We start from the raw sequence: 12096 nt of genomic DNA on the forward strand, positions 1-12096 counted from the left end.
TCATTTTCATTTTCACTTTTCCCACGGCTCCATTACGTCCTGCCCACATTCATAGCCCAATATGTGAAAACTGATTTTTCTTCTTAATCACTAAATGTAGCCAGATTCGTTTCATAAGAGCATTTTTACCAGTTGCCTGAGGTGTGGTAGCGTATCCAGGAAGCTGATGAGAGGCTGCAAAAGTCTGTCTCTGAAGGAGATCTGTTTCAGAGTGTGAGGAATGTCCTTCTTCATAGCTTAAACTAAAGGATAATAAAAAACAAGTGACCAAAAACACATAGCTCAAACAACAGGATCAAAACATCTCTAGGAGAGCAATTATCAAAAGTAGCAGAAGTCTTTGACTAAATTCCTGACCTACACATCAATAGATCAAACACGGTATGACAACACTGTCAAAATGGGGAAAATATACTGATGATACACTAGGAAGAAAAATTATGATGCATAGTATTTTCCTTAATTCAACTTGACTGCCTTTTACTGGGAGAGAAGTGACAGGGTATAGTAGGAAGAGCAATATCCTGAAAAACGGGACAGCTCAGTTCATTGTCCGAGTTCTACCTCTGGCTTACAGTGTGATTTCAGTAAGGGACTTAATTAATGTCAGACTAAATTTCTCATCTGTGTGAATGAAGGACTAGACAAAATAATCTCTTAAGACCCTCTAATTCTAACATTCTATGGAATATCAGATAATTCATATTAATTGATAATTAAAATAACTCACCTAGAAAATTTCAAGTTTGGACATTTTGAGAGTAATTCAGAACAAGATATTTTTTCTCCCCTTGATTTTTACTTTGACTATTTTAAACCCACAGAAAAATTGAAATAGTACAATGAAAAACTTATACCCGTTACTTAAGACTCAGTCATTGTTAACATTTTACCTTTGTTTTATTTTTCTTTATACACAGATATAAACACACACACACTTTTTTTATTAAACCACTTGAAAATAACTTGCAGACATGACACTACATCTTTAAATACTTCAGCTGTATCTCCTAGGAATCAGGCATTCTTCTGTACAGCCAATTATTATTATTAGACTTGAAGAAATTTAACTTTAAGTCAGTAATAGTATGTAATAGAGGTCATATTCCAATTTCCCAATTGTTGCCCAAATGTTTGGGATTTTTAAAGCTCGCTCTTTTTTTTTTTTTAAGATTTTATTTATTATTTGACAGAGACACAGCAAGAGAGGGAACACAAGCAGGGGGACTGGGAGAGGGAGAAGCAGGCCTCCTGCTGAGCAGGGAGCCCGATGCAGGGCTTGATCCCAGGACCCTTGATCCCAGGACCCTGAGATCATGACCTGAGCCCAAGGCAGATGCTTAACGACTGAGCCACCCAGGTACCCCTTAAGGCTCTTTCTATGTAGAACCCAATCAAGTCCAGAATTCCACTTGGTTATGTCTCTTTAAATTGAGAACAGTGCCTCTAATCCCAGATCCCTTTTGTCTTGATTTCATGGCACAGACTTGTTGTTGTTGAGGAATCCAAGTCAGCTGAATGTAGACTATCCCAAATTCTGGCTCTGTCTGATTGATTCCTCATGAGAAGTACGTAAGTGATATTTTGTACTTCTTATTGCATCAAATGAGGATGCACATGTCTGTCTGTCTCATTATTGGTGATGCTAAACTTGAAGTGGTTAAGGGACATCTGTCAGGTCTCTCCATGTAGTTGCTTTTTCTCCTTTGGAATGCAATTGTGAGGTGTTACTTTAAGATTGTAAATATCTTATGCCCAACAGCCAAAGGTTTCAGACACCATCCACTAATGATCTTTAATTCAATTATCACACTGGAGACTGGAATTGGTAGCTTTCTAATTACATCATTCTTTTAATATTTAAAAGGCAGTCTTCTTCTATAAAATAAAAATGAGCTTGCCCCCCTTTTCTCCCTCTCATGTACATGATATATATACTTGTATTTTCATATTTTTCAAAAGTGCATACATCTTACACTTCAAAAATGTATCATTGTAGACTTTTAAAAACTGAAGTATAGTTGACATATGAGTTTCAGGTGTACAACACAGTGATTCAACAATTATACACATTATGAAATGCTTACCATGACACATGTAGTTACCATCTGTCACCACACGTTATTACAATATTATTGACTATATTCCCTGCTAGGAACATTTGTATACAAGTCTCTCATGGACATATGTTTTCATTTCTCTTAAGTTAAATATCTAGGAGTGGAATTACAGGGTCATAAAATAGGTGCATGTACCATTTTACATTACCATCAGTAATGAATCAACATTCCATTTTTGTTTTACATTCTGGTCATGACATGATGTTTTCAGTCTTCCTTTTTGAAAAGATTTATTTATTTATTTTAGAAAGAGAGAGAGAGAGAGAGTATGAGTGGGAGGGGCTGAGAGAGGGGGAGAATCTCAAGCTGACTCTGTGCTTAGCGTGGAGTCTGACGCAGGGCTCAATCCCATGACCCTGAGATCATGATCTGAGCCGAAACCAAGAGTCAGCCACTTAACCAACTGCACCACCCAGGCACCCCATCAGTCTTTTTAATTTTAGCCATTCTAGGTAGGTACAGTAGTATCTCATCGTGGTTTAATTTGCATGTTCTTATAGGCTGATAGGCTATTCTTTCAGCTCCTCTTGTCAAGTTTGTTCCATTTTTTTGCCTTTAAAAAAAACGGGTTTAGTTAGCTCTCCTATTGGGTTTTAAGAGTTTTTCTTATATTCTGGATCCACATTTTTTGTCAGATGTATGTACTGTGAATGTTTTCTTCCAATTGAATGGCTCGCCTTTTTATTTTTTAGTGTCTTGAAATAAAAAGATTTCAGCAGTTAGTTTTATTGTGGTAAGAGCATTTACCATGAGATCTCTCCACTTAACAAAGCACGTGATACCTGCACTACATCCTACAGCAGAGCTCTAGAGCTTATTCATCTTGAACAACTGAAACTTTATAACCTTTGAACAACTCTCATTTCCCCGTTCCCCTAGCCTCTGGCAACCACCATCCCACTCTCTGCTTCTGAGTTTGACTAACAAGGTTTTAATTTTTGATTAACCTGATTATATTTTTTTTCTATAAAGTCACTGATATATTTACCTACATTTTCTTCAAGTTTTAATGTTTTAACTTTTATGTTTAGATCTATAAATTTTTTGAGATAAGGGTAAAGATTAACTTTTACATTTAGATCTATAAATTTTTTGAGATAAGGGTAAAGATTCATTTTTTAAACTTCAAAAATTAAGGTATAATTTGCATACAATAAAATTCACCCTTTCTAGTGTACAGGTCAGTGAGTTTGAATAAGTACATAAATACTGCAAAAACTAAGGGAGAGAACAGTCCCATCATTACAAAAGATTCCCCCTGCCCCTCAGTAGTGAACTCTTCCCACCATCTCCCAAGAATCTATTCTCTGTCCTTATAGTTTTGCCTTTTCCAAAATGTCGAATGAATAGTATCATTTAATATGTAGCCTTTTGTGTCTGGATAGTTTCAATTAGCTTAATGTCTTTGAGATTCATCCATGTTTTTATTTTATCAGTAATTCATTACATTTTATAGCTGAGCAGCATTCTGTTATATGGACGCATCAGAGGTTAGTGCTTTTATGAAACCCATTAAAAAGTTTAAGGACCAGGGCGCCTGGGTGGCTCAGTCGTTAAGCGTCTGCCTTCGGCTCGGGTCATGATCCCAGAGTCCTGGGATCGAGCCCCGCATCAGGCTCCCTGCTCAGCAGAAGGCCTGCTTCTCCCTCTCCCACTCCCCCTGCTTGTGTTCCCTCTCTCGCTGTCTCTCTATCAAATAAATAAATAAAATCTTAAAAAAAAAAAGTTTAAGGACCTTTGGGTTCTTTCCTGTTTTTAGCAATTCTGAATAAAGGTGCCATAAACCTGTGCATAAGTTTCTGTGTGAAAATAAGGTTTCATTTCACTTGACTAAATACCTAGGGGGGGATGGCTTAGTTACATGGTAATGTTGAACTTTAGAGAAACTATTTTCCAAAGTGGCTATCCTTTTTGCATTCCTCCAGTAATGTATGTGGTCTGACTCTGCATCCTCACTGGCACTAACTATTATCAATTTGTAAATTGTTTCTTTTCTTTTTAAAAATTTTAACCCTTCTAACTGGTGTGCAATGGTACGTCATTGTGTTTTGTTTTTTTTTTTTAAACATTTATTTGAGGGGGGAGGGACAGAGAGAGTGAGTCCTAAGCAGACTCCATGCTGAATGCAGGGCCCCATGTGGGGCTCAATCTCACAACCCTGAGATCATGACCTGAGCTGAAAACAAGAGTCAGCTGCTTAGCTGACTGTGCCACCCACGCACCTCCTTCACTGTGGTTTTATTTTTATTTTTTTAAAAGATTTTATTTATTTATTTGACAGAGAGAGACAGCGAGAGAGGGAACACAAGCAGGCTGAGGGGGAGAACGAGAAGCAGGCTTCCTGCCGAGCAGGGAGCCCAATGCGGGGCTCGATCCCAGGACCCTGGGATCATGACCTGAGCCGAAGGCAGACGCTTAATGACTGAGCCACCCAGGCGCCCCTTCACTGTGGTTTTAATCTGTATTTCCTTAATAACTAAGAATGAAGAGCATCATTTGCTCGTCTACCATGCAGAAATCTTTGGTAAAATATCTACTCAAATCTTTTGCCTATTTTTTATTGGGTTGTTTGTTTTCTTATTATTGAGTTTCAGATTTTGCCTATTTGTTCTAGAATCAAATCCTTGGTGAGATATATGTTTTCCAAATATTTTCTCCCACTCTGTGGCTTTCATCCTTATAACAATGTAGTCAGAACAGAACCATTAAAAAAAAATTTTTTTTTAAGATTTTATTTATTTATTTGACAGAGAGAGACACAGCGAGAGAGGGAACACAAGCAAGGGGAGTGGGAGAGGGAGAAGCAGGCTTTCCGTGGAGCAGGGAGCCCGATGCGGGGCTCGATCCCAGGACTCTGGGATCATGACCTGAGCCGAAGGCAGACCCTTAACGACTGAGCCACCCAGGCCCCCTAGAACCATTTTTTTTTTAAGATTTTATTTTTAAGTAATCTCTACACCCAACCCAGGGCTCGAACTTAACAACCCCAAGATCAAGAGTCGCATGCTCCACTGACTGAGCTAGCCAGGCGCCCCTATGAATTGTATTTTTGCTGTTGTTGCTGAGAGATCTTTGCCTACTCCAATAGCTCAAAGATTTTCTCTTCTGATTCCTTCTGGAAGTTTTATAGTATTACTTTTTCCATTTAGGTCTATGATTCATTTGGAATTAATTTTTTGTACATGGTGTGAGGTAAGTCTTGGGATTCATTTTTTAAAAATTTGGGTATGCAATTGTCCCAGTACTCTATATTGAAAAAACTATCTTTTACCTATTGAATTGCCATGGCATCTCTTAAAAAAAAATCAACTAGCCATATATTTGTGGTTCTCTTCTTAACTATTTTGCTATATCAATATGTTTGTTCTTAGGCCAATAATACACAGCCTGGTAAATGATTCATTCAGGTTGTACAAAATTCCAATCTTGTTCTTCAAAATTACTTTGGCCATGCCAGGTATTCTCATACAAATTTTAGAGTCAGCTTGTCAATTTCTACAAAAAAAATTTCACTGAATCTATATATACATCAATTTGGGGAAAACTACCATTTTAAAAGTACTGAGTGTTCTAACCCATGAGTATATTTTATTTAGGTCTTTAATTTCTCTCAGCAGTCTTTTGTGGTGTTTAGTGCAAAATTCTTGCAAGTATTTTGTTAAATTTATCCCTAAGTTTCTCATTTTTCTTATTTTGTTCTAAATTTTTTAAAAAATTACAGCTTTATTGATATGTAATTCACATACCTTAAAGGTCATCCTTTTAAAGTTTACAAATCAGTGCATTTTTAGAATATTCAAGTTATGCAACCAGAACCATAATCTAATTTTAGAGCATTCTCATTGCCTCAAAAATAAACCGGTACCCATTAGTATCACTCTGCATATCCCTCTCCATCCAACCCCTGGCAATCCCTCATCTACTTTCTGTCTCTATGTATTTGCCTACTCAAAACATTTCACAAAAATGGAATCATATTATGTGGGCCTTCTGTGACTTTGTTCACTTAGTAGAATGTTTTCAAGGTTCATCTATGTTACAAAATGGATATAACAGTAGTTCATTCCATTTTATGGCTGAACAATATCCCATTGTATAGACATACATTTTGTTTAGCCATTTATAAGTTGATGGACATTTGGGTTGTTTCCACTGTTTGGCTATTATGAGTTATGCTGTTATGAACAATCGTGAACAAGTTTTTGTGTGGATGTACGTTTTCTCTTGGGTATATACCTAGGAGTGGAATTTTTTAATCATATGACAACTCAAACATGTTCAACATTTTAAAGAATGGCCAACCAAAATGGCTGTACCATTTTACATTCCCACCAGCAATGGTTAAGGATTACAATTTCTCAACATCTTTGCTGATACTTCTTACAGCCTGTGTTGTTATTATAACAGCCATCCTAATAGGTGTGAAATGGTACCTCATTGTGGCTTTGATCTGCATTTACCTAATGATGTTGAACATCTTTTTTTTTTTTTTTTTTAAGACTTATTTATTTGTGGGGGCGCCTGGGTGGCTCAGTTGGTTAAGAATCTATCTTTGGCTCAGGTCATGATCCCAGGGTCCTGGGATTGAGTCCCGCATCAGGCTCCTTGCTCAGTGGGGAGCTTGCTTCTCCCTCTCCCTGCCATTCCCCGCTTGTGCTCTATCAAATAAATAAATAAATAAAATCTTAAAAAAAAAGATTTGAGAGAGAGAGAGCATGCAAGGGACAGCAGGAGAGAATCCTCAAGCAGACCCCTGCCGAATGGGGAGCCCAATGCAGGGCTCAATACCATGACCCTGAGATCATGACCTGAGCGAAATCAACAGTCGGATGTTTAACTGATTGAGCCACCCAGATACCCCCATTTTGAATTAATTTTTGTACATAGTGTAAGGTAGGAGTCTAACTTTATTCTTTTGCTATTCATTTTGAATATAATTTGAAATTCTTTAATAATAAACAACTAAATAGCCAGCTGTTATTTTCAAAATATTCTTACCATTTTATCTGCTTTTCAAATCATCATAGCAATCATGCTTTATATTAAAACAATCTAGGGGTGCCTGGTTGGCTCAGTTGGTTAAGCATCTGCCTTGGGCTCAGGCTGTGATCCTGGGGTCCTGGGACCGAGCCCTGTGTTGGGGCTCCCTGCTCAGCAGGTAGTCTGCTTCCCTCTCTCTCTCTGCCCCTCCCCCCCTGTTTGTGTGCACTCTCTCTCTCTCAAATAAAATCTTTTTATTTTTATTTTTTTTATTTTTTATTTTTTATTTTAAAAAAGATTTTATTTATTTATTTGACAGACACAGCGAGAGAGGGAACACAAGCAGGGGGAGTGGGAGAGGGAGAAGCAGGCCTCCCGATGAGCAGGGAGCCCGATGCGGAACTCGATCCCAGGACCCTGGGATCATGACCTGAGCCGAAGACAGATGCTTAACGACTGAGCCACCCAGGCGCCCCTCAAATAAAATCTTTTTAAAAAATTAAAAAATAAAACAATCTACACACATATATTTCCTTGTCCTGTCAGCTGATGGAGCCTAGAAATGAAGACTCCCCAGTTGCAAAGAGCATACTTCTTACCCAGATAATGGCTCCTAATACCATACTTCAAGAAAAAGGAACCAGTGCTCCTTGAAGAAATGGTTGGGTCATTCTAGTACTGGGGCAGGAAATATAAAAGATATGAATCTGGAGCATCTTATAGTACCACAAAATAAGAAGGGGCTCAGGAAAAAAAAAAAGAAAGAAGGATGGGGGAAAACCCCTACATTTACAAGGGCATGTTAAGGGGTAAAAAAATAAATAAATAAAAACAACAATGGCATGTCAAGGGGACAGAGAAGCCAATTAGAAGAGCTCCTAATGGCAAAAGCTGGAAGATTTTAACCCTTACAAAAATCTGATGTGAAGTCACTAAGGTTTGTTGACATTGATTATTTAAAAAAAAAATTTTTTTTTTAAAGATTTTATTTATTTATTTGAGAGAGAGAATGAGACAGAGAGAGAGAGCATGAGATGGAGGATCAGAGGGAGAAGCAGACTCCCTGCCGAGCAGGGAGCCCGATGTGGGACTCGATCCCGGGACTCCAGGATCATGACCCGAGCCGAAGGCAGTCGCTCAACCAACTGAGCCACCCAGGCGCCCTATTTTAAAAATTTTTTAACAAGTTTATGGTTTTGGATTTTTTTTTCAATACTAATCTCTACACCCAACATGGGGCTAGAACTCATGACCCCAAGATTAAGAGTCACATGCTCAGGGTACCTGAGTGGCTCAGTAGGTTGAGCATCTAAGTCTTGATTTCAGCTCAGGTCATGATCTCAGGGTCCAGGGATTGAGCCCAGTGGTGGGCTCTGTGCCTTGGCAGGGAGTCTGCTTGTGGATTCTCTCCCTCTGGCCCTCCACCACTCATGTTCACACTATATCTCTCTAAAAAATGAATAAATAATCTTAAAAATAAAAAAAGTCACACGCTCTTCCAACTGAGCCAGCCAGGCGCCATGACGTTGTTTATTGCTTTAAACAAAAGCCAGATTTTTAAAGTTTTTAAAAGATTTTTTTTTTTTGAGAATTTTAAGTAATCTCTATGCCCAATGTGGGCCTTGAATGCATGACTCCGAGATCAAGAGTCACATGCTCTATTGACTCAACCAGCCAGGAGTCCCACAAAAGCCAAATTTAAAAAAAAAAAAAGATCATCCTGGAAAAAAAAAAACCATATCTCAAAACATGGTCAACAAATTCCCGTATTTGAGCCAATGTAAGATCTCTTTTGAATACATGTTCATTTATTTAATATAGGACTTAACCTGCTATAGTCCTTCCTCACCTCCAAGGCCTGGATGGGTGGTAGGGAGAAAGAGAGAACTTATACTATCCCCATACATACTCTAAAAATTACAGGAGCTAAGGCCTAGAGAAGAGGAAGGAGCCGAGAGACAAGAGTCACAATTGTTTTAATCTTCACACTCCCAGACCAGCATGAAACTTCAATCTTCTATCCCCTCTCCACACACTCAAACTAGGGGAGATTCAGTGTTGATGATAAGAAGGATCAGAATTTTGCAGGTGGTAGTATCATCTTCCTTCAGTTGCTGTCACTTAAATGCCAAATTAAAAACTGATATTTTCCTAAAAATTAAAATGAACCAAGATTAGTTATTCAGTTACTACCCTCTACCTTAAATCTGAACATTTTTTCCCTAAGCTTCTTAATTTAATTAATTAATTTTTTTGAGAGGAGGAGAGAGATGGTGGGGGGGGGGGAGAGGCAGAGGGAGAAAGAATCCCAAGTAGGCTCCACGCCCAGCGCCAAGCCTCCTTCTCACGACCGTGAGATCATGGCCTGAGCCAAAATCAAGAGTCAGATGCTTAACTGACTAAGCCACCCACATGCCCCTATACTTCTTAATTTTAATTTGTTTAGCAAGAAAATTAAGTCTTGGGGCGCCTGGGTGGCTCAGTCGTTAAACGTCTGCCTTCGGCTCAGGTCATGATCCCAGGGTCCTGGGATCGAGCCCCGCATCAGGCTCCCTGCTCAACAGGAAGCCTGCTTCTCCCTCTTCCACTCCCCGCTGCTTGTGTTCCCTTTCTCGCTGTGTCTCTCTGTCAAATAAATAAATAAAATCTTAAAAAAAAAAAAAAAAGAAAATTAAGTCTTAAGGCAGATGAGAAACCGGAGACAAAAAATCTCATCTAAATGACAGTTTGTGCAGTGATGATATATGATCGTAAGAAAAAAAGGTTTTTGAATGTGTTACTGAGAATAAGCTATCTTATGGTTTATATCCTGATAGTCATAACATACAAATCTACTCCTTGGGTAGCATACTCTTATGTCCATAGTAGCTAAGAAACACATTCCAAGTTTTAAAATCAATTAGCAAAAGTTCCATGAAATATGTTAAATCCCAGGGAAACAAGCCAGGACTTGCACACAAGTAATAAATTACTTAAGCACTGAATGAATGATTTTGCCTTATGTAGTCCTATTTAGTTTTTAAAGATTTATTTATTTATTTTAGAGAGAGAGAGAGAGAGAGCAAGGCAGGGAGCGGCAGAAGGAGGGGGGGAGAGAGTCTCAAGCAAATTCTGCGCTGAGCAGGGAGCCCAACACAGGGCTCGATCCCATGACCCTGAGATCATGACCTGAGCCAAACCATGAGTCAGACACTCAATGGATTGTACCACCCAGGCACCCCACCTTAAGTAGCCCTATATTACTCTCTTCTCAGTGTTAAAAGAGTTTGGCCACTGAAGCTATAGATATTCTGGTATAATAAGAACAAAATTCTCTTTAAGCTTTGAAAATATGGTTTTAAACTTTTCATAGTTGAGAAAGATAAAAACCCTGGATTGGAAATTAGGAGGCCCCAATTTCAGTCCTGATTCTGCAAACAACACTAGAAGACTTTCAGCAAAACATGTAATCTTGTAGAATCTTCATTTTCCTATTTATGAAACCTAATGCTCTTTGTATTAACTCATATTCTGAGTCAAGCTAAATATTTTTACTTCATCTATCATACAGTATTTATGCTTTAGTATAAAATCTGTCTTCAAAATTGAGTACAGAGATAAATCACACAGAGTTTATGTAATTAACTTTCCTTGTGGAACTCTACCATGCCTGTCCCACTCATACCTAAGTGTCAAGTATTTTATGTTAGCTAATCATAGTCTGAGAATTAAGAACAAAAACCTGAAATATAAGAATAATCAGCCCCTGGGTGGCTCAGTCAGTTAGGCATCCGACTCTTGATCTTAGCTTAGGTCTTTTTTTTTCTTTGAGAGAACGTGTGCACGTGTGTGGAGGGGGTGGACAAGGATGTGGAGAAACTAGAACCCTCATATGTTGCTGGTGGGAATGTAAAATGGTGCAGCCACTTTGGAAAACAATTTAGTAGTTCTTCAAAACATTTAACACAGAATTACCATAAAGACCCAACAATTCCATTACTAGGTATCTACCCAAGGAAAACGAAACATATGTTCAAATATTTTTATGCAAATGTTCACAGCAGCATTATTTGCAAAAGCCAAAAAGTGAAAACAACCAAATATACATCAACTAGTGAATGGATAAACAAAATGAGCTACATCTATGCAATGGAATATTATTCTGCTATTAAGTACTTATAGTATTGATACATGCTACAACATGGATGAATCTCTAAAATATTATGCTTAGTCACAAAATCCAAACACAAAAGAACATGTATTTTATTATTTCATTTATATGAAATGCCCAGAAAAGACAAATCTAAACAGACAGAAAATGGATTAATGCCTAGGGCTAGGGGTGAGAATGAGGAGTGATTATAAATGGGCACAAGGTTTCTTTTTAGGGTAATGAAAAGGTAGGAAGATTAGACTGTGATGATGTAAATATACTAGAAATCACTATATATGATATAGGAGAATTTTACGGTGTGTAAATTAAATCTCAATAAAGCTGTTAATTTAAAAAAAGAAAGATGGAAGAATCTGGCTTAGATTCACTATCTCTAAGGAAATGGGCAATGTATAGCTTGAGACTTCATTTGCTCATTTGTAAATGAGCACAGGTAACTCCTATTCACTGTATCACGTAGGCTCTTTAGGGCCATTAGAAGTGGGTTCTGTAGAATATCAGCAGGCATAAGAGAGGAGTCTGAGTCTTATTTGCCCAATCTCTCCATCCCAACCATGATTCCAGCCAAGCCGCATCCCTCTACAACTATAGCTCCTTCTGGGCTCCAATAACTTGTAGCCCCACCCCTTCATGGGCCTAGATGTGGCTTCACACAGCTACAACTCATTCAAAGTCTCATTAACCTTTTTTGGTTCCCTTAACCCTGCCCCCAACTGTAAAACTGAGCCCCTCATTAACATGAATCAAAGGAATAAAATTATGTTTCAGGTAGGGCCCTTAACTGATAATTAGTGTAAAGGAAGTACAATTGGTACTTTGTACCAACAAATTATTGTTTTTTTT

General features: G+C 38.1%; 1 protein-coding gene across 5 annotated transcripts in view; it reads right to left on the bottom strand.

The window, feature by feature from the left end:
* Window positions 1–12096, bottom strand: part of QSER1 (glutamine and serine rich 1) — an 80652-nt gene that overhangs the window by 45424 nt on the left and 23132 nt on the right. For all 5 annotated transcript variants that reach the window (XM_045893941.3, XM_064576700.1, XM_064576701.1 and 2 more), the window contains one exon: window positions 130–242. In XM_045893941.3, the coding sequence (XP_045749897.1) occupies window positions 130–242 (113 nt within the window). The remainder of the gene's footprint in view (window positions 1–129; window positions 243–12096) is intronic.

Source organism: Mirounga angustirostris, unplaced genomic scaffold (assembly GCF_029215605.1).
Source record: "Mirounga angustirostris isolate CCGP_5_RB_7025 unplaced genomic scaffold, mMirAng1.0.hap1 SCAF_13, whole genome shotgun sequence".
Taxonomy (NCBI): domain Eukaryota; kingdom Metazoa; phylum Chordata; class Mammalia; order Carnivora; family Phocidae; genus Mirounga; species Mirounga angustirostris.